This window comes from Poecilia reticulata, chromosome 8, assembly GCF_904066995.2.
Source record: "Poecilia reticulata chromosome 8, P_reticulata-male-v2, whole genome shotgun sequence".
In the NCBI taxonomy this organism is placed as follows: domain Eukaryota; kingdom Metazoa; phylum Chordata; class Actinopteri; order Cyprinodontiformes; family Poeciliidae; genus Poecilia; species Poecilia reticulata.
Window position 1 is genome coordinate 23,002,730 of NC_088837.1, and position 23,674 is coordinate 23,026,403.

At 36.3% G+C, this 23,674-nt stretch overlaps 1 protein-coding gene across 1 annotated transcript; it reads left to right on the forward strand.

The window, feature by feature from the left end:
- The first annotated feature begins 1,089 nt into the window (after positions 1 to 1,089).
- Positions 1,090 to 22,691, forward strand: tbc1d10b (TBC1 domain family, member 10b). Its single transcript, XM_008416328.3, has 10 exons — positions 1,090 to 1,532; positions 6,286 to 7,097; positions 8,925 to 9,024; positions 9,111 to 9,218; positions 11,459 to 11,565; positions 11,726 to 11,840; positions 13,790 to 13,855; positions 13,930 to 14,119; positions 15,130 to 15,284; positions 17,055 to 22,691. The coding sequence occupies exons 2-10, from the start codon at positions 6,304 to 6,306 to the stop codon at positions 17,871 to 17,873; spliced, it is 2,454 nt and encodes an 817-aa protein (XP_008414550.1). The 5' UTR covers positions 1,090 to 1,532; positions 6,286 to 6,303; the 3' UTR covers positions 17,874 to 22,691.
- Positions 22,692 to 23,674: the final 983 nt, after the last annotated feature.

Sequence of the window (23,674 nt, forward strand, 5' to 3'; positions counted from 1 at the left end):
ATTAGTGAGAGAGTCTGGAGATAATGAGTTCAGTGTATTTAAATTGTACCAAATGTCTAAAACAAATACAGAAAAAGTATTTTTCCAACACCATGAATACATGATCCAGTCATGTTGACTTTCAATGAAACACAGTCCCACCAGATCCTTGATTTTTAAGAGTTTGAGTGAGTTTATATTGCCCTTTAGTCAAAGTTAGGAATCTAAGTCAGCTTAATGAGTCACTGATTGATGAGGATGTGGTGGCAGTGGAGAGAAACCTCAAGCACATCCAGACTTAGTGTGAGGGAATAACTGAATAACTGCAACGACCACCGACGAGGAGTTTGAGAAAACAATATGGACATAGAACTGAAAAGCTTCTGCACTTAATAGAGTAAAAAATAAAAAAGCAGGTCTTGAATCTATAAAAATAACACATATTGGTTGTTGATGTTGATTGAGTTGCCATTGCAACAGCTTTTTACTGACTCGGCAGAAACGCTTTTGTGCTCCACCAAGGTTCGGCCTTCACTGGCCTCTTAAAGTTTTACTGGTCAGAGGCTGGAAAGTTTGGTAACCAGGCATTTTAATTGATTGAGCAGCAGCAGCTGAGTTTTGGTACTGTTTGGGAAATAAAAAAGATTAAACAGGAAATTTCTGGGCCAGTAGTGATGAAAGGCAGACAAAAGGTAGCAATTACTTATAAAGTGGCTGTGATACAGACAGAATTACTGGGATAATTGTATACTCTCCTAAAACTAACACAAATAAAAGAAAATTGTTCAGGTTTTCTTGTATGGACTTGTGTTTTGGTTAATCACAACAGCGTTTCCATGGATTTGGGCTTATTGATAATATGAGGATAGCGCCATCTAGTGGTCAAAATTCATATAACATTATTTGAGAGAAGCGCAACCGTTGTTTTATTTAGTTATCTGAATTTTTGGATTAAACTATCTCTCATATTGTTAGTGAATCATTTTTAGCAATTATATCGGGGAAAACTTGTATATTTGACGTTCTTTCAGTAGAACAGTTGCGGTCAAAGTGGTTGTGTACGGAAGGGAGGCTACCTCACGTGTGCGCGCCCGTCTACATTCACGAGAACCCGCACGCAGCTGTCAGTAGGAAATGCTGTTCGTGTTGGATGGATGCACCCTGCGGCTGTACCAGGATAAATTTATGACACATAGCGTGTTCTTTAATTCAGAATGTAAACGTTTTACCTTAACGGTCGCCTTTATTTAAAGGGGGTAAATGCAGTAATCCGCAAATCCTTCTGAGACATTTAGCTAGCCAGGCTAAGTAAAACGGGACACTAACAGCCGTAATGCTAATAGCTACATTAGGCTAATATAAGCTAAGTTAGCCGGACGGTTGCTCCTCTCACTGCTCAGCCCGTGTAGCGGTTCCGATCCGGGGACTAGCCTGTTCATATTCTCTGCAAACGCAATAGTTTTTGCTGAAACCGGAGCTGTGGCGGGGAAAGGTGACCGCAGCAACCCCCTGGCTATCCAGGCGGACGGACCGCAGTGACACGCCGGTTGTTGGTGAGTTGAATGGCGGAGGTGAAGTTGCGTCTGACCGGGGCGCTGGGCAGGGCGAGGCCGTGGACGCTGCTCGCCTCTCGCTCAGGGCCTCGTCAGGCAATGAGGGTGTTAACTGTCAGCTATTAGTAAACCATTAGCCTCAAATCGGGAAGTTGAGTCGCTTTGGCCTTCAGAGAGGATATGACAACAAAGACGGCGATGCTATTTACTGCTGCTGCTGCTGCTGAGGCACCTTACCGCTAGCTGCGTGGGACAACCACAACATTTATGAAGCTGCTTTCTCAGCAAAGTACTGGATCACCATGGTGGTCCGGACGCTTTGTTGAGGTTGCATGCTGTCGTACTAGTTCATCTATAAATTATAGCCGCAGCTTTATTTATTGCATTTTCTATAAAGCATCTGAGTATGAATAACCTAACTTACTAGATTAGTAGCTCTATAAGAGGCGGTAAGATTGTTTTTAACTAGAGTTGGGTAGTAACTAGTTACATTTATAGCTAGCTACATTTACTCAATTACATTTACATTTAATTATTACCCACTGAATGAAAAACAAACATGTTTACCCAAAAATTCACCAGACCAGACACTCACCTGCTGATTTTTTTTTTTAGAGCTTCACAAGTTTTTTTATTGCAAGAAACTGATTTTGAAAAAATGTTTTATTTTTGTTTGTTGTATGAATTATTGTCAGTTTGGTCTTTAAAATGCCAAAATTCCCAGTTAACTTTATATTTTTGTCTGTCTAAAGTCATTTTCAATATTAGATGATGATTTGGTCAGTTACTCAATACTTGAGTTGACTTTTTACCAAATACCTTTTTACTCTTGAGTAAAATTTTTGGATACTCTGTCCGCCTGTTTTTAACTGCTTTGCATGTCTGTGTCTTTAACAATAAGCATGAATGTTTACCATAAACCTTTTTTATTATTTTATAAATATGAAATTATATAGTAACTCTAATTAAGCGGTTTGTCTTTTCACAGTGTAATTAGACAGTTTAAAATTTTCCCATTAGAGTTTGAAAATGGCTTTAAAATATCATAAACCCACAAAAAAAGTCTTTTTGCGATTGTGTTGTATTTGCTTTGCGCAAACCGAAATAATCTTGATTTAAGATTTTTTCTTTTTAAATCTACTGAAAATGGTTCATATTGAGAGTGAAAACGTGTTTGCAGATAGTTTTACAAATAAAAATACATTTAAATTAGAGATGTGCCGATCAGGTTTTTTCCTGCCCATACCGATTCTGATCACCCATGAGGGCCGATCACCGATACTGATCACATAATTATTATTATTTTTAATCATAAGCACTACCGGTTACATTATATGGAAAAAGGAACCATAAATTCACCTTAATTTAGACAAAAACTTGTTTTTAATAACTTTTTCCATGAAGAAAACTAAAAAAAACTGGCATTGTGCAAATTGTATTGCTATCAGTAATACTATCTTTAACAGACTGATAACATATGGAGGCTCTAAAGAGGCTAAATAATGCAAAGAGTCAAAATAAAACCTCTCAACATTGCCAAAAAATTCAAGTATAAAACTTAACATTCAAAGGCAAATACAGGATCCATTACAATAAACAATCCTGAGTTACTGAATGAAAACTTCCTGATAGCATGGCGGCTAGCTGATTACTGCTAGTTCTGAGTGGCTGTTTCTGACTGAGCGAAGTAATTATGCAGAGCAGGGAGGAGATCGATTATTTTTTTTAGAGATTATCTGTCTCATGTTAGGACAGCTTTTAGGAAAGTTTTAATACGCATGTAAAATGTATTTTTTTAGGTTAGATGCTGCAGCTTTAAGCAGAGGTTCGGTGTGAGAGTCACTACTAGGTGGAGCAGAAGCGGCGCTCCGTCTGTAAAATATTACTACCTGTAGCGTAGCAGCGGTTCAACAGCGAGAGCAGAACCAGCGTCTTACATCACAGCTCGAAGACTTAAATAATTTTGCGGGTTATTTGTTTAGCTTTCTGACCGTCATGCTAATCCGGGTGAGTGTTTGTAGCTGTGCGCTGCTTTACCTGCTATCTGATCCTCCGTATGTCTTTTTTACTGCAGTGAGCCTCGATGTAGCCAAACTCCGTCAAGTATGGCATTGTTTTTATGCCATATTAGATTCGTCGTGTAGATGCATTTTGACCTGCTTCACCCCATATGCTTCAATTTTCCGCCGCAACACGCAAACTTCCCCATTCACTCAGTGCGTTATAGTTACACATCGCTTAGGATTTGTTGCTGCGCGTTTGCGCAGAGTGAAGGAAAGAAGAGACCAGCTGCACAGGCAGGCTGCGAAATGAGATGCAGGTGATCGGTTTGTGTGATCGGCAACAAGAGACCGTGATCGGCATCACCGATCATACACTTTTTCACGAAAATCGGCCGATTTATGATCGGTGGCCGATCGATCGGCACACCTCTATTTTAAATATCCAATTTTTTCACTTCCGATAAACAGCTCAATTCACTTAAATGATTATTTTTTTTAAACAGACATAAATGTACTAAATTACAAATTTATTTGATAACTATGCACCAGTACTACACATTTAAATACACCATAAGTTTTGGTTAAACATGTAAAAACAACTTTACCATCTTCATTTATCTTTGTCAACCTTCCTGTTTGATTAACAACAAAATAAATGACCATAATTAACCAAACATTGTTACTCAAGATTTTTGGTTGTTTTTCTTTCTTAGAGCTCTTATAAATTAGAATTTCCTTTTGTTTTTGAGATTATTTAGGCTGTAATTCTGCTTCTATGAGAAGTTCCTTTAAACATGTAAATTCAGCTGGTTTAGCAGAAGAGGAAATGCAGCGTGAAGCCTCTATTGTTTGTAAATTAGTGTAGGTAGCTTTTGTTAGATGTATAAAATGCCTTCAAATAAACTAAAAGTTGTATTAAAGTTGCATAATATCACTCTAAAATATAAACAAAATCCACAAACCTTTAATTTATATAAATTTATTCTGTGAAGAAATTACAAAGAAAAATATTTCTTATAAAAATGTGAACTTGCGCAAGTATTCGTACTTCTGCTGTTAATGTTTTTCACAAACCTCTTCTATAAGTCAGCACTTAATATCTCCTGTAATAGCATAAATGCATTAACCGCATCAATCAATAAAATTTTATTTGTATAGCACATTTCAGCAGAAAGGCATTTCAAAGTGCTTTACATAATTAAAATAAAAACAACATGTGACATTAAATAAACAGTGAGAAAGAGAGATTTAAAACAAAACCGCATGATAAATTAATTTAAAATGAGCACACTAATGTCCATTTGGAAAACATTTGTTGGAGTTATTTCCCTCTAATATTGCTGAAAAGCCGCCATTTTGATTTTGCACTACCTGCCCCTTTTGCCTGTTTTCCCTGTCTAAACTGAATTATATTTTTTAATGCAATTTTTGTTACAGAGACTTTATACTCCATTTTAATTTTTTAAAAATCTTTTATCCATTATTGTTATTATGATATTAGGTCAAAATTGCCTCAAAATGACAATATTGTTTTTTGCAATAATTTTTGGGACAATTTGTCCCTAAATTTGTTATTGTGACATGTCTACCCAGGTTGCCAGCAGAGTTTGAATTCGACAAAAACTTCATAATTTCTACTACACAGAGTTTCAATTTCTGCTTCAAGCTGGTCACTTCCTGTTACACAACTCTTTTTATTGGAAAAAACTCCAGATTTAGTCATGGCCTGGGTCAGAAATCAACGCATGCTGTTCAAGAGGCTCATCCAGCTTGTTGCTGTTGTTTTGAGAAAAACAGGAAGTCCAGCCTTCTCGCTTATTGTAATTTTAGTGCGAATCTGAGCCAGAAATGAGTCACTTATTGGATGAAGTCAGATGGAAAAACAACTCAATTATTCATTTCTAATTGCTTATTACCATCATGTACTTTAGTTTGAAGTCGTTCTTGCTGAAAAGCAACACTTTTTAAATGCAGTTCACCTTTTAAAATGTTACATCAAGATGAAAAAGTCTAGATTTGTTTATTTATTTGGTGTTTCTGTACTTATTTAAACTACTGTAACTAAATACAATCTAATTATTTTTTATTCCGAATCTGATTTCAATCTTTTTTCTTCTAAGAAAGAAATTACAAATGTTGATATTTTCAGGAAGTCTTATTTCAATCAGTCTTTTGTAAGTTGAATGAAGGAATATTACAAGAATTTTTGTTTAATTACGAGAATATTATCACAATAAAGACGCAATTTTACCACATTTACATCTTAAAATTATGAGAAATTAGTTTTAATGAGAAAAAAGCTTCAGTAAAAAAAAAATTGTTTAATTTTTGTGCTGAGATTCTAATATTACCACTTTATTCTGGTAATATTAAGACTTCTTACTGATTTTATTTCAACTTTATTGTCATATGACTTTATTCTCTTATTGCTGTGAATGTATTCTTGTAAATTATGACTTTGCATAAAAAAAACTTAGCTTGACCCAATATTTTTTATAGAGTTGATTTGAATTCAAAGCGGTGATAAATTTAATCTAAAAACAAGATGGCCGCCTTGGAAAGGCAATAATTTCCAATGATTTCGATGATTTCCAGGAAATATGGAAATCATCTAAGTTTAATGGTGAAAAATAATCCAGATTCTCCAAAGATTAAATCTTCAAACACCAGAAATTTGATTGATTGATTAGATCAACTTGTTGCCAAACCATTTTGTGTTTTTTGTAATTAATTTTCTTAATTTGTCCCAGAGACCTGAGATTGGAGCCATGGCTGAGCTGTCCACCTTGCCTCCTTCTCCACCTCCGCTGGGCGACCCGTGTGCCGCTCCAACTTCCAGCTGCCCCGACTCTGTGAATGAGCTGCCTCTGCCGAAGTCTTCCCTCTACAACGACAAAGCTTTGACTGGAAACACTTGTTCAGCACTTTCAAGAGGTCCGACCTCGACTGCTCAACCTGAGACGGAGGAGCCAGCAGGGAAGAATCAGGAAACGGCGACCGGCAACCCATCTGTTGCAGAGTCCGGTTCTGACCAACCTGGGGCCCAGATAAAAACCACGCAGGAGCCGTTGTCTCCAGATTTAAACCCCGGTCCCAATCTGTATCCGAGCGTCCATGTTTCCTCTAACCCGGACCCCGACGTCGCTCAGCCGCAAACCAGTGCAGATTTCAACCCTGCAACATCATCGACTGACGATGAGGAGAAACCTCAGCCGCCACCGCAAGCACAAAAACCTCAAAACGAGCCGCCGCCGCCGTCCCCAAACCTGGACCCGGTCGCTGAAGAGCTGCCGACTACGTCCACCAGAGCGGCGCCGTCGAGCCCAACTTTGCCTGTGATCCAAGAGCCAGTCGGCCCGCTGTCGTACCCCAAGCCAAAACCTGCGCCGGACACGCTAAGCTACCTAGACTCGGCCAGCCTGATGTCGGGAACGCTGGAGTCGCTGTCCGGGTTGGGAGAGGACGGGAGCTCTGTGGGCTCAGACTCTGAGATCAACGGGCTCACCTTGAGACGCACCGATAAGTACGGGTTCCTGGGTGGCAATCAGTACAGCGACACTGGGTAAGTCACTGCTAACACTCCCTGTCTTTATGTTTCATCATCTGCTTCTCACATGGTCACATATTTCATCCATTCAGATCCCAGTTTGGAGAATAAGACTCTCAGAAAGGGCTGAAATTTTCACATGTTGATACTGGAAGTATTTTATAGATGCAGCTAGAAAGGAATAAGTACGGGTGCCTGGGTGGCAATCACTGCTATGTTACTGCATTTCAGGCAGTAAAACGTTCATTTTCTTGTTTATAAAAGGAATTTAGTTGTTTAATGTATTTCTAATATTGTATAAAAAAGCAACAGCAGTTAAATAAATCGTCAGATTAATCATGACTCAAATAATCGTCAGTTTCAATCCTTAAATGTTGCAGTTTTCCTCCCCAAATCGAACCAAGTCCACCAATTTATCAGGTGTGAAAACACTTTTTGAAAGCTGGGAATCAGGACAGCTAGAAAACTCTAAAATAGACGCTTCCTGACAACAGGAAGTAGACTAAAAGATCAGCACAGCTTGCCCTGATCTGAGGAAAATCGAGAAATCTCTCCAGAACGACGCCTAAAGCAGTGATGGTGCAGAATCAGGGTTCAGGATTCAGGATTAGGAGAAAATAACTGGAGAAAAAAGATTCTGCATGAGTTAAACCTTTAGATATTCAGTGGCATGAACACAAACCGGTCAATGTGACTCGATCAATGAAATGTAAAAGACTCATGACGAGTTAGGTTTATGGGAAAATTATGACATAATTGAGCTTTTTGCTTAATAAATAAAATCTGTACATTTTTAATTGATTTTACTTTCTGATCGTCCTTGAGTTTCTCATTTTCCTTTCTGCAGCACTAAACGCATCTCTGTCCTTTATCTCTCCTCTGGTCTGACTCAAATAGTGCTGAGAGCGTTTTTCTGACTCAGTCTGTTCTGACTGTGTGTGTTTCTGTGGTAACACACACACACACGCACACACACACACACACACACACACACACACACACACACACACACACACACACACACACACCCATCGGCTCTCTTCCTATTTTCTGCTCAGAATGGCTTCTGTTTCTGTCAGACTAATTGCGCTTCCACTGATAAATAATTTAGGTTATTAGATGTAATTTTCTGCTCTGTTTGTTCTGCTGTGTGACTGAACACTTCCACTATTCCAGGTAAATCTCAGTAAATTTAAAAATGGAGAAAAAGTTCAAGATTTTTAAGTAAAACCCATATAATAAATTAATTTATCACACATGGAGTTAAATTCTGGTTGTTGCAGACATAAAAGGTAGAGCTGATTTCTGCCAAAAACTCAAATTTTGAGATCAATTTCAGAAAATTTTTAGAAAAAAATGTTTGGTTCAGAAGTCAGAAATTTTTGACTTTTCAACCTCAGAAATTTCTGGGGGGTTTTCTAGAAAATTTCTGAAATTAATCTAAAAATCTCAGAAATTTTTTTCTAGCAAATTTCCAACTTTTCAAACGGAGAAATGTCCAAGTTTTTCCTAAAAATAATTTATGAAATTAATCTGAAAAATAGTTATTTTCTAGCAAATATCTAACTTTTCAAACTTAGAAATTTCCTACATTTTTCTAGAAAGTTTCTTGGCTTAATCTATCTTAATTTAAGATTTTTTTCTCACAAATTTCTCTCAAACTTTTGAGCTTAGAAATGTCTGTGTTTTCCCTAGAAAATTTCTGAGATTAACCTGAAAACTGAGTTTTCAGTCTCGATAAGCGACGATTATCAATACTGCACAAAATAAAGGTGTGGAATATAATAAGAAAATGTAACGTTTTGTCATATTATGTAAAATATTTTTATTTTTGTCATTTAGTGAAAAGGAAGTTCGAGTTGAAGTTGCGAGGCAAAGGGAGATGAAGTGGCTGGACATGTTCTGCCACTGGGACAAGTGGGTCAAACATCGCTTCCAAAAGGTACGAAGTTCCTCTGAAGGATTTACGTTTTGTTTTAAATTTGACCCTTTTATGCATTTAAGTTGTGAACTTCCTGTGAACTTCAGGTGAAGCTGCGCTGCAGGAAGGGAATCCCGTCGTCCCTCAGATCCAAAGCCTGGCAGCTGCTGTCCGACAGCCAAGAGCTGCTGGAGGCAAACCCGGGAAAATTTGATGTAAACTTCATCACTTCATTTTTTTATTCCTAAAATCTAAACTTTTTATGTAAGATATTTATTATCTTAACTTTTAAATCCTTGTAAGATTAATTATCAAACCCTTTTTTTAGTGCTGAAACGATTAATCGATGACTGAAGTGACTGTCAACAGTTGGTTAATCATTTAATTGCAGTTTGCAGACTCAAAAAACGCATTTAGATCAGTAATGAAGCCAAAAATGTACAAAAAATATTATAGATAAAATAAAAACCTTAAATATTCAACCAAAAACTCCCCAAGTGACAATGTTAGCTTCAATTGATTCAAATTCTGTGGATAAAAAAAACAAAAAATCTCCTATTAAGAATCTTTTGCCATCCAAGTGCCGTATTTTCTGCATTATAAGGCGCAGAGAATAAACGCTTCAGTTTGGGTTGCCCCCCGTCCCGTATTGAACCGATACGGGACGCGATTTGTTCCGTTCTCTACAAATGTGGATGTGTAATAATAAAGAATTGGTCCCCGAGTGCTTTATACAGTAGGCTGCCCCAGTCATTGTTTCACTCACGATGTTGGTGTTGCAATATTGTGCCCAACTGCATTCTGGGTAACACAGACCAACTGACACGCCGCCGCCGCAGCGTGTCGGTTCCCCCCGGCTTTAAATGTATAGGGTCTGGTCCCTTGGCAACCCTAGTCGAAGCACCCGGATGAATATCTTAAAGCCACTTTGTTGACATAAAGAATGTCAACAAAACAGTCCGACTCCGGTCGGCGAGGAGAACCTTCCTGGGCCGGGACGTGGCCGGATGATGGTCACCCTTCTCTGTTCGCGCACAGCATGTTGGTGGAGAACCTGGTGCTAAATGACCTGCAGACGACCCGATTGTCAGGTCGGTAGGTAGATAGGTCAGTCAAACTTTATTAACAAACTAGCGTTCTAACAACTATCCCAGCATGCACCGCGCGCTTCTTCTTCTACGGGCGAAAATGAAGTCGGCGGCTGCTTACCGTAGTTGCTAGACCTGTTGTGGCTCAATATTGGTCCACATATAAGGCGCACCGGATTATAAGGCGCACTGTTGGCTTTTGAGGAAGTTGAAGGTGTTTAGGTGCCTTATAGTGTGGAAAATACGGTACTAATCAATTAATCCAAAAATAAGCATTGATTGACATGTATAAACCGTTGTGATGTCAAGCAGAAAGAGATGCACTTTTTACATGTTGATGTCTCAAATATCTTCTTTTAAGCTGCATTAAGGCAACGCTATGTTGTTGCATTTTAGGCAATAACATTTTTATTTTCTTATATAAAAAGGAATTTAGTTATTTGCAAATTTTAATGCGTTTCTAATACATTAAATTTAAATGAAAAAGTTGACAGAATGTGCCCAAAAATCTTTTATCCGATTAATTGATTGTCAGATGCATAGATTGATCTTTAGTTGTAGCCCTGCTTTTTATTTCTAGCTGTCAATATAGATGCTACACAGTCTGTTCAATGTCTGACTAAAAGTTGGACTGAGCTTTAAATCCAGAGGCACCAAATGGCTGCAGACACAATGAGGTATAATCTTCTTAACAGGTAATCCTCTCTGTCGGCTCTGGTTTTGTCCCAGTCTGAAGGTTTACTCCTGATTTTGTTCCTAGAAAGCATTCATTTTAAAAAAACAACAAAAAAAAACAATTTTCTTTCGAACTTCTTCACCTAAAAACTCAAGATGCATTTTCCAGGATTTACATGGAGTCAAAAGATAAAGAATGAATTAGGGATGAAATGATTAATTCGATTAATCAATTTAAAAAAAAAAATTGTCAACTAATTTAGTAATCGATTAATTGTTAACTAGAGTATACAAACTCATAGTAATTAAATTCCTCAGGTTTAAATAGTTTTAGCTTCACCTGGTTCCAAAAAGGACCTGAAGCACCGTTTGCTGTTCGGTTATTAATTGTTTAATCCCAAAAATAATCAACAGAGAAGGTTGAGCTTTTCACATGTTGATGTTAGAGGTTGGTTTTGTTGCATTTTTGGCAATAAAATGTTTATTTTCTCATTAAACATTTTCTTATTAAAAGAAGGAATTGAATTGTGTTAATTATATTTTTGTGATTTTCTGATATTATATATAATAAAAAAATGGAGAATCTGCACTATGTGCCAATTTTTTTTAAATCCGATTAATCGTCAGAATTACTAAAATAATCTTGAGTGGTATAATAAAATGACACATTTCTTGTTTTGTTTTCGCTGCAGGAGCTGGAGAGAGAGCCGGGTGAGGCTAAATGGCTGGACATCATCGAGAAAGATCTCCACCGGCAGTTTCCTTTTCACGAGATGTTTGCTGCGCGCGGCGGACACGGGTAAATATGCAGCCTAGCATTTCCCACAAAGGCAACGCTTCAGAAATGGCCCATAAACATTAAGAAAAGTGCTTTTTTTCCAGGAGTAGACAGAAAATTTCACCATAAAGCCTCAGAAGTGGCTCAGAAAGTTTCATTCTCGATGTGTCTGGTCTTGCAGACAGCAGGATTTGTACCGCATCCTGAAGGCCTACACCGTGTACCGGCCTGATGAGGGCTACTGCCAGGCCCAGGCTCCCGTGGCGGCGGTGCTGCTCATGCACATGCCTGCAGAGGTTAGAGCTTCATCTCATTTAGGAAACAAATATGATAATTCTGCAATAACCTGTACAGAATTACTGATATTTTTTTATGAATGTCAGAATATTCAGATTTATTAGCTTTAGCCTAACAAAAAGTGACATCTCATAACCACAAACTTCATTCTTTTGTACTTTATTGCACAACTAGCACAAGTAAAAAAGCTCAAACTTAAATTTGTCATTAAATTTTAGCTCCAGCTGTCTGTTGTTAGGTTTTAAGTTGCTTTTTTGTGCTGCGGTGGCAGCATCATGGAGTAGCTCATTCTGATTTTCTTCTTTGTTCTGAATTTTTTGGTTGAGGCATTTCTGGAAAGATTTTAGCTCTTATTCTTTTTACTTTCGGACAATTAATTGCACATCTCTTTGATAGCTTTCAAACTATACGGCCAGACAGAGATTTATAGAGGAGTGGCAAAAGCAAACGAGGAGGATTAGCAGCTGAAGTTGTCCTCCAGCTCATGTTTCTATGGAACATCCTCTGTGCTGTTTGAATGTTGAGCTAACAGTCATACAGTGATGGTTTCTTCAGTCAGAGGCCTCTTGACAAACGTTGGAAGACTGACTGCTACTGGAGTCCTGACATTCAATTTCCCTTTGAGATAAATTAAGTGTTTTTAAATTGAAATTACACACAAGTGGACGATGAGTTGAGTCTGTTGGACTTTATTTAGAGTAAACAGTGATGGGAACAGATTTTCCTCAGTAAAAATAAATCTAAACATTTTTACCTACGTTTTGCAATTACAGCCTTTTTTTGCTGCATTGTTACATAAACAGCGTTTTAATTCCAGCTTGACGCAAGACCACATTACAGGAAGATTAGTTAATGTCAATGTGTCACACACTTACAGCTTGTTTTTCTTGCACACAGTCCTCATTTAGTAGGAAATTAGAAATCATTTTTCGAGTTTGCTTGTGCCCACTCGGCGTACAAACCACAGAGGAGCGTGGGCATAGTGGAAAAAACAAAACACGGACACAGCAGAAGGAGCTTACCGCAGCTGCAGACATCAACACGACACAAGAACAAGAAGGAAGTGTTTTTAGGTTTTAGGACGACTCATTTAGAAGTTAAAATATTATGTTTTGCCTCCATGTTGAAGGATCCATATTAACTGAGACTCTTTTTTTTGTAGCATAATGTCTAAATGCAGGAAGTGGCAGAAATAGAGAGGGAGTTCAGCAAAAGTCCAGAACTTATGGAAAACATATTATTTTGGCGTGAAAAAGACTCATCTGCTTATAAATGCTAAAACAAGAGAGAACATGCAGTCATATAAAAAGTATTTATCCTCTTGGGTGTTTTACTCTTTTTAGTTCAAGGTTTGTACAGGTGCTTGAATTTCAAGGTTTGGAAAGTGCTGGATTTCTGTATTAAGTCCTTGACAGTGGTTGATATTCAAACTGCACAGTTTTATAATAAATTGCAATCTAATGTTTGATTAAAATCCTAAATTTGGAACCAGATATTTACATACACCGAATAAAAAGAGAAGAATTTTTTTTTTTTTTCCACTGCCTAAAGTAAAGTCAGGCTAAACTTTTCTTGGTTAGAATTAGAAAAATTATTTCTATTTGCTAAATGCCAGAAACCTTAGCTATAACTTTCTTTAGAGATTTATCTTGGGACTTCTTTGCATGTTAGTTTTACTATGTTAGTTTTTCTTTAATTGACATTATTTTGTAGATGTTTTTCACTTTGACCTAAAAGTGTATTTTTATTTTTGTCAAAAATGGCAGATTTTTGTTGATTTGGTTTATTTGTAAAGCAATAACAGGGTTAAGCATCCAAAGGGTTGAATACTTTTTATAGCAGCTGAAAATATATAAATATTTAATTGCGAATGCTGCATGGCAGTAACTTTAAAGGTTTTCTGTATCTTTCTGTACACTTGAATAATGTTTAATTTTGTGTTTCGCAGCAAGCTTTCTGGTGCCTGGTCCAGATTTGTGAGAAGTATCTGCCTGGCTACTACAGCGCCGGCCTGGTGAGCGAACGAAGCGACCCGTTTTCATTTTCTCCGTTTCTCAGGATTGTTAACTTTCCCTTTCTTTTTGTTAGGAAGCGATTCAGCTGGACGGCGAGATCTTTTTCTCTCTCCTGCGGCGCACGTGTCCCATGGCGTACCGCCACCTCAAGAAATTCAAGATTGACCCGATCCTCTACATGACGGAGTGGTTCATGTGCATATTCTCACGCACCTTACCGTGGTCCTCTGTGCTGCGTGTCTGGGACATGTTTTTCTGTGAAGGTACAACTCGTTTTTACCTCTTTTGTCACAATTAAATTTAGGACAGGAGCGATTAAGTGTGATTGAAATAATAATCAATTAATTTAGTAATTGATTAATCGTTAACTGGAGTATACAGATTCAAAAATATTGGATATTTGCTGGGAAAAAAACATTCAGAGTGATAGCTAATTAAAACTACAAAAAAATACAGTTTTGCTAAATTCATCTTAATTTTGCAAAAGATAAAAAAAAAAAACATGTAGGACTGAAACGATTAATCAAATGAATCTAGATTAATCAATTATTGAAATAATCGTCAACTAATTTAGTAATTGATTAATCGTTAACTGGAGTATACAGATTCAAAAATATCGTATATTTGCTGGGAAAAAAGCATATTCAGAGTGGTAGCTAATTAAAACTGTACAAAAAATACAGTTTTGCTAAGTTCATCTTAATTTTGCAATAAGATAAAAAAAAACATTTAGAACTGAAACGATTAATCAAATTAATCTAGATTAATCAATTATTGAAATAATCGTCAACTAATTTAGTAATCGATTAATCGTTAACTGGAATACACATACTTGGAAAAAATAGGCTATTTGTTTAAAAAAAAAAAACGAACATATTCAGAGTGGTAATTACGCAAAACTGTACAAAAATATATGCATTTTGCAACTAAGATGAAAGAAAAAAAAAGTTTGCTTGTAATTATTTTCTACCCAGAATTCCTCAGGTAGCATAATTTTAACTTCACCTGGTTTCTGTAAATCTCGCACATGTAAAGGCAGCTCACAAACCAGGTCGGACTGAAACGATTAATCAAATTAATCTAGATTAATCAATTATTGAAATAATCGTCAACTAATTTAGTAACCAATTAATTGCAAAAAAAGGCCATTTGCTAAAAAAACGACGCACACAGAGCAGTAAATGAGCCACAAATGGCTCTCGCAGCTTTGCTCTTGATTTAACTTTTCTTTCTCATCTCTTGAGAGAAATGTTTTTTAAATCTGTGCTTGTAGGAGTGAAGATAATATTTCGCGTGGGCTTGGTGCTGCTGAAGCAGATGCTGGGCTCGGTGGATAAACTCCGGGAACTGCAGGGAATGTACGAAACCATGGAGCGGCTCAGGAACATCTCACCCGACACCATCCGGGAGGACGTGCTGGTGCAGGAGGTGAGCAGAAACTAAATATCACCAAGTATTTACAGTGCAGTTTCTGGTGCAAAAATCAGGCACAGGGCTGAAAATATTAATCAGTTATTGAAATGATCGTCAACTAATTTAGTAATTTGTTATCTAAAACATACAAACTCTAAAAGAACAACATAGTCGGAGGAGAAATTAATCCAAAACTGAACAAAATCTTATTTTTTTATTAAAGTTAAAAATAAACCCTTTAACTGGAAATATGTGCTCCCTAAAACTCAAGTGGTAGTTTTAGCTTCACAAGATTAAAATTCAGTAAAAAATATTTTCTATCGAGCAGAGCACCTTTTGCAATTATTGTTTGGTTAATTCATAAAAAACAAAAATAATATTAATGTATTCTATGTTGTTGCATTTTGAGCTATTCTATTTTTTCCTCATTCAAAAAGGAATTTGTTTGCATATTTTAATTAATTTCTAATATTGTATAAATAATCTTAGCTTTTTATTCATTTAAAAAAATAAATATTTTTTTCTTTTTTTAAGCTGTTTGGTTTTCCTTATTGTATTTGTTGCTGCCTCTTGGTCAGGACTCCTTCACTGGGTTTTTTTATTCTTGTAAAATAAATATTAAATAAATACATTTTAAAAAATCTGAATAACCAATAAAATAATATCTAACTAAAATAATCATTAGTTTCAGTCCTAATCTTATAAACAACCCTTGAAATAAGACAAAACTAACTTAAAAGTAACTTTTCAGTTAGATATATGAGCTTGTTTTCACTAAATAATTCTTTATATTGATGTAAAAGTACTAGTTCCTTTGGCAGATTATTTCCCGTATGGCACTTTCAACTGGCACTGCGCCGTTGCCTAGCAACCCCCCCACCCCCAGCCCAGGCCGTCACCTAGCAACCAAATTCTAGTTCCACCGGCAGATTACTTCATTTAGAACAAGAAGTTCATTTCATTTTCATTTTACTTATTTATTTTAAACAAGTTTTCAAAAACAAGAAAACAAGCAGTCGGTAGGACAAGAGAAAATATGTGCATACATAACCAAGAACTAAATAATTAGTTTCTTCTACATTTCTGTTTAAAAAGGAGCAGGAAGAAGTAAACACTTCTTGTAAATCCTATACGCTTTACCCCAGTTTAATAAAATAATTACTTATCAACTCAATAATTATCAGAAATGTGTAACTAAAACTTTATGATATTCATATGCATGTTAAATATGCAGTGAAAAAGAGCCAGAAAATAAATTATTTTACATAAACAGAATTATTACAAACTAATTCTCATAGCTTGACAAAAAGTATATGAACTCATTATAATAATAATTGTAAATAACAACCACGGAGAATAATGATCAACTCCTTGCCAATGTACAACTTTAAATTCTGTCATATACCAACAAATAGAATTAAAAGCAACCAGAAATGACAATAATAATCTACTAATAATGGTAATAATAACGCAGAAGAAAGCAAGGAAAAGTAATTCATTATATTTGTGTTAATTCCCTTCTTTGCTGTACAATGTCAGTAATATTTGTATTTATTTTTAAACTAAAGGAAAATAAGTGGAACTAGAACTTTCTACTCATTTTAATCTAATAACCGTTTAATCGCTTCCTTAATTCCAGTCATAATGGTCATAAATAAGATATTTGCTCTAGAAACTCGTCCACTCGGTCGGATCTTTGGTTCTGTTTTTTGTTAGACACACAGACCTGCGTAATGACTCATTTTCCAGGCGGCACCTCATCTCACTTCCTCTGTCTGTGCTCAGATCATAATGCTGCCGGTGACCGAGGCGCTCATCGAGAAGGAGTGCAGCGTCCAGGTGAGGAAGTGGAAGGAGTCCAGAGGTGAGCTGACCCACAAACCGGGCCGCCGGCTCCACGGCACCAGAGCCATCTTGGAGTACAAGCGCCGGGCGTCGGCCATCAGCTCAGGCGGCAGCTTTTCCTTCCTGGGCAGCTCTGCGCCGCCGCCGGGGCCGCTGCGCGCTTCGTCCAGCCTGCTCTCCCTGCCCGGTTTCCGGAAATCCAGGGCTCCCTTCTTCTCCCAGCCTAAAAAAATCTCCTTCTCCGGTCCTTCTGGGGCGGAGAGTCAGTCGCCTGTCGCCTCATCGTCGGGCCAGAAGCCGCCGATCCCTCCGGGCGCGGCTCCAAAGGCGACAACGCCGCACGTCCAGAGCCCGTTAGCCGCGGAGAGCAGCTCAGCACAAATCCAGCCGGCTCCGCCAAACACTCTGTCGCCGAAGATCGTTTCAGAGCAGATCACTCCCACAATCCCATCGCCGACGGCCAACAACGCGCCGCTGCAACCGCTGCCGCAACCGCAGCCGCAACCGCAACCGCAACCACCAAAAGAATCAACCCCATCTGTGTCCGGAGAGGACGAAGGGAAGAAGAGGAAGAAAAGCAAAGAAGACAAGAAGAAGGAAAAGGAAGATGAGAAGAAAAAGCTGAAGGAGAAGAAAGACAAGGAGAAAGTTGAAAAGGAGAAAGCGAAGAAGGAAAAGGAGAAGAAGAAAGCGGGGAAGAAAAAGGACAAAGGGACGGAGGAGAACGGAGCGACGGCCGCGGCGAAAGATTCAACCTAGTTTTTCCCACAATAGTTGGAAAAAAAGGGGAAAGACGGACAGAAAAACCTGATTAATTTAAGATGGGGTGACTTCCTGTGTCATTTCTGAGACTTTATATATTTGAAAGACTGATGGAGATGAAGATGATGAAGACTGGATTATGGTTTTAAAAGCACCTGGAGTTGCGGATTACCTCTCAATGCTTTTTTCCCCCCAGCAACACAACTGGAGCACAGGCTGCACTGCAAAAACACAAAGTATTACCAGGGATTTTTAGTCTAAACTTTAGTGCAAACAGCTTGGTACATTTGAGGTACAACAAAACTAACTTAAGTTACTTTTCAGCAAGAAGTAGGAGAAAAAATGTTGTATTATTTCACTTATAACAATGGAATATTAGGCAGACACTAAGAAAACATTACAAAAAATGAGCAAAAAGTCCTAAAATGATGAGAATAGTCGTAATGATACGAGGATAAAGTCACAATATTACCGCTTTATTCTCGTATTATTACAGCTTTATTATGTTCTTCTGACTTTATGCCCGTAAAATTAGGAATTTATTCTCGTAATCCTACGACTTTATTTTCATGCGACTTTATTCTTGTGTTATTACGACTTTATTCTTGTGTTATGACTTTATTCTCGTGTTATGACTTTATTCTTGTAAAATTAAGACTTTATTCTAATCTTTTTGTCTTGGTAAAACACTCCAAAGGTCCTTTTTCTTGCTGAAAAGTCACTTTTAACTAAGTTTTGTCTTATTTCAAGTGTACTGAGGTATTTGGTCTAGAAACAAGACAAAAAATACTTGGTAAGATTTTGTGTTTTTGCAGTGTGTGGATCTGATTATTATTTTTTGTTTTTGGTCGAGAAACATTTTATTTGATCATTTTTTTGTTTGTCAGTTCTCACAGAAACACGAGGGAGTCTTTAGAAGTGGTGCCATAGTGTGTTAAATTAATTTAAATTAAAATCTAGCTGCAGCTGACAGGATTAACACTCCGTACTTTGTGTTTAACTGGATTACGGGGGATAAAACATCTCAAACGTAGGCACTGAAGACAAAATAGCTTTTTATGATGTCGAGGATGTATTTATTGTCTTTGTAAATGTGTGTGAGTGTGTGTGTGCCTTAGTAGATTAGTGAAATGTGTTGTGGACTCCAACAGCTCGCTTTTTTCTTTTCTTTTTTTTTTTTTTAAATGTCATTTCAAACTAAAGTTGAACTCTCGCTGTGGTTCTTCCAAAACCCGTTACTTTATCTATGTCGTCTGATGGCGAACGGCGAGCCGCTCTGAAATGTTCGTTTGCTTGTTTTTGAGGGGGAATAATGGAAACGGGTTTGAAAAATTAACTTTAGGTGCACAAATTTGAGAACTTGATTAAAATGAACTCATGGGAAACACCTCTAATATTAAATACTTTTTCTTCTAAATTTGCACAGAAGATATGATTTTTTTTATGCCTTTTGGCAAAATTACGCCTGAATATTTTCATATCAGATCCAAATTTAATAAAAAAAAATTTCTTTTTTTGCTCAATTTCTGTTCTGAAAAAGAAATTACAAATGACAAAGTATTACACTAAAAGTGACTTTTATTTCAGTCATCCCTTCTGTGAGTTGAACGATGACGTATTAAGGCCAGGCTACCAGAACTTTTGTTTATTTACGAGAATAAAGTCATAACATTCACAGAAAAAGACACATTTAAAATTAAGAGAAAAAAGTTGTTTTAATGAGGAAAAATCTCCAGTTATCAGGATATAACACTTACATTTTTTGTTACTTGTCATTTCATAAAATTATGATTGTATTCTCCTAATTACATCTTTATTGTGGTAATACTCTAACTTCATTCTTATATTACTTCGACTGATTTTATACTTGTAACTTAAAAAAAAGAATCTGGCTTCAACTTCCCATCATAAAGTTGACCTGAATTCAAAGTCCAAATACATAAAAGCTGTAAAATATGCTTGTGAAACAAGATGGCCGCCTTGGGCGTGGTGACATCACTTGTTACTATGGAAACACAAGAAGTGGGTTGGTGGGGAGGAAAAAAAATCCAGATTTTCCTAAACTTTCCAAAATCTTTAAAAAACTAAAATTGATTTATTGAACCGACTCTAATTTTAAAAATAGTTTTAATTTTAAATCACTTTAAAAACTTGATGCTGAACTGATTTAATCACTGATTTAATCCCTTGAAAACCAGTTTTTGTTGTTTGTTCCAAGGTGAAATGAATAAATTTCAAATTAGCTATTAGTTTTTTAATAGTCTGTCCATCAGTACCTTTGGTGGCCCACAGCATAATGCTGCCACCACTGTGCTTGACAGATAAAGAAGTGTAATATTGACTCCTGATATCATAATGGTTATTATGACATAATGGCTCAGTCTTTACTGAGTGACGCTGATGATCCAGCATGTCCAGTGTTGCTATTCGCATCGTGATCCATTTAAATTGGAAACTCTGGGTGAAACTTTGGTGTTGATGATCCAAAAATACGCATTTTTGAGAGGATAAAGTCGGTTAAATTGACGTAAAACCAATTAGTTTAGTTGAGTTCAGCCATTCATGCCAAGAAGAAATGTTAAATATTTCTCTGCAGCTCTTCTGGAAGAAGTTCACATTTGTGCACCTAAATCTTGTTTTTAAATTAAAAGAAAAAAATTGTAATGGGCCAAACTTCTGAGCAGCACTGCAAAACACAGGAGGCTGAAGGAAAGAGGAGACATTGTTATGGTGTTTCCTGTCCGTGAGAAAATAATTGAAGGTTTCTATTCATATTAAAAGAGGAAAGTGTTTTTTTTTTGCACTTGTAGGGCAAAGAAAGATACAGAAGTTTAAATTCATTTAAATCCAAATGAACAGATTGTACATCTTATCCAATTCAATTTCAACATTTCACAACTTGAGCTCATTAAGCAGTGAGACTGATTTTAAGGTCTTAAGCAATGAAGGATGTTTTTTTTTTTTTTTGGTTTTTTTTGCACTTGCACCATTGAAGTTATTCACTCATCTGTTTGAAATCACTGCCTTGAGGACCTACTGCGAGGTGCCAGGGTGTGCCAATGTAGCATTAACGTCTCATCCGGGTGTATTTATGTACAAAGGAGGTTAATTTAATCAAATATAGTATATTATGAATTATTATTTTCATCTGAATATTTTTCTAAGAGGAAGAAACACCTGTTGGACTGGAACGATGGACTTTTTGCACGTCAAACTTGATGCATTTCTGTTGCTTTTGAGTTTCCTCATTGTTGGTTTGGTTGAATTATTTTCAGTGACGTACAGTATTAAAAGAACAGTTTAAAAGAAAGAGGCGAGGACAAACTGAACAAACAGTCGATGGATTCAGGCAGAAACACGAGGGAAGCTCTTTGTACTGTGTGAAACGCCTAGAGGTGGTTTAACGAGGACGAGGTGTTTGAAATCTAACGCTCTAATCTATTTACACTCAGTGTTTTGTACTGTAACCATTATGCATACATTAAACGGCACTGAACCTGTTGAGCATAAAACCACGGCGAATCAGGGCCACCGTAGGTAGGAAAAAGAGTAGATGTCCCGAAAAAATCCAGAAATTTCTAGATTAAACTGTCATTTTTGATCTCCACATGTCAAATATTTGTGAGAAAATATTCATACATTTTGAGATCAATTTCAAAAATTCGCAAGAAACGTTCTGAGTTTGAAAATTCAAACATTTGCAAGAAAAACTTAAAATTTTCAGATTAATCTAAAAAAAAACTTGGAAATTTCTGTTTCAAACTTGGGAAATTTTCAAAAGTTGAAAGTTTTTTTGTTTTTTTTTACTTTTTAAACTTTTTTTTTTATCTACTTTCTGATTTTTTTCTTGCAAACTTTTGTCTTTTCAAACTCAAATTGCTGTTTTTCTTTGAGTAAATTTCTGAAATTAATCTCAATATTTGAGTTTTTCTTATTGCAACTTTTTGATTTTTTAAAATCTTTCATTAATTTTAAAATAATTTAAAAAAAAAATTCTCACAAATTTTCGAACTCAGAATTTTCCAAGATTTTTTTGCGATTAATCTATTAATTTTTAGAATTTTGGTGGAAATTTTCTCTCTTCCTTTTTATCTACATGACCATATATGGCGTTGTAAAATAGTGCCGAATAGTTTGTGTAAAACATTTTGTTGGCTGAGAACAAACACAGAGTTTCTAACTGTCTAGCCGTTATTTAGTCGTCGTTCTGAACGTCTCCTCCAGATTCATTGTTTGTGTCCTGACTTTGATGTCATTTACCTTCATATCTCTCATCTTTCATCATAGATCTGTGTAACGTAACAAACCACATCTATGCAAACCTTCTTCCATCACGACTGTTGATGTGAGCAGCAGCAGCAGCTGCTCACCGCTAAATCAGCTAAAACAGATTTTTGTGCTTCAGTCTGTGTTTTTTCTGCACTGTCAGGCGTTTCGTGAGCAATTCCTCCTCACTAGACGTCGATTTGCTGAGAGAGCGATGTGATAAAAGTGAATCTGACACTATTTCTAGGTTCAGCACTTGGCTCTGCAATACTGAGGATAAATTAAAACAAAGTCGATCCTCGTCTGTCGTTTCTGCGTTAATGGTGAAGCTGTTTCGTTGGGAATAACTCCACTGATGCAAGTACTTAAAGTTTCTCTCAATGCCGTTATGTCTCTTTGTGTCTTTTAAGTTTACATCTCTCTCTCTCTCTCACTGTGGCGAAAGTGAAATGAAATCATAGCTAAATAAATTCATTCCTTCAGACAACTGATGTATTTATAATGACGATAATGACAGTTGTGATGAGTAATAAACCGTAATATATTAAATCATCGGTGTGTGAGATTTTGTTTCATCCTTAATTTAGAAAATGATCTGTTGATGAGGAACCACAGTCCCTTCCTACAAAAAGAAAAATATATTGGACTTCTTTAGCTTTATTCTTGAAGAATAAACATTTGCTGACATAAAAGGTTTAGCTAAAGGCTAAAAAGTTCACAATTATTTTGTGTTTATAAAATATATTCTGTTTTAGAGTGAAACTAAAAACTGATAAAGTGAAATTAACTGAATTGTCTGCAGTCTTTACATTTACAGTTTTTTCCCCTCAGTTAATTGCCGTATTTTCCGGACTATAAGTCACCGTTATTTTCATAGTTTAGCTTCTCCTGCAACTTATGTTTTTATTTTTATTTTCTTTATTTTTTTTGTCTTCATGATACATTTTTTGACAGTAGCATTAAATGTTAATTCATACCTACGGACATGAACCAAGAATTAAACGTTACTTCCCTCACGTTTTAAAGTTTGAAAATAAATGTGACCTGTAGTCCAGAATATGCGGTAAATTGTTTATGTATTCACAGCAGGGTGGGTATTTGTTGTCCTTTTTTTAAAGAATAACAACTTTATTTCTACTTTTAGGTTTTAAAATAAAAACATAAAACTTTTGCTGAAAGAAAGGATGGATACATTTTCTTGTTGGTTTGTATTTGTAAAAAATGATGTAAAACTAAAACATGACTATAAAAATGTTGGTGATATTCTGTTAATGTACATCTTTTGTAAAAAAAAAAAAAACTTTAAAAAAAAAAGCTGCTAAAACCTGTTATATTTAAAACCATTTATTATAATTTTGCCAAAGTTATTATGAAAGATATTTTTAGAAATAATTATTTTCCTCTCATGTATAAAAAATACTTTTAAAGCGGCTATAATTTGGATTAATAAGGAGAAATGTTGTTATTTTTAGCCTGGTTTTAGTTGTTTTTTAAAATAAATATCTCGATCCTTTCCAGGAAAATATGATTTA

What these genes read in the sequence shown, in the direction of transcription:
- tbc1d10b (XM_008416328.3), top strand. Translation starts at nt 6,304, where the DNA reads ATGGCTGAGCTGTCCACCTTGCCTCCTTCTCCACCTCCGCTGGGCGAC. An exon ending in AATCAGTACAGCGACACTGG is followed by an intron (nt 7,098 to 8,924) that starts GTAAGTCACTGC and finishes TTTGTCATTTAG; the next exon opens with TGAAAAGGAAGTTCGAGTTG. An exon ending in CAAACCCGGGAAAATTTGAT is followed by an intron (nt 9,219 to 11,458) that starts GTAAACTTCATC and finishes TTTTCGCTGCAG; the next exon opens with GAGCTGGAGAGAGAGCCGGG.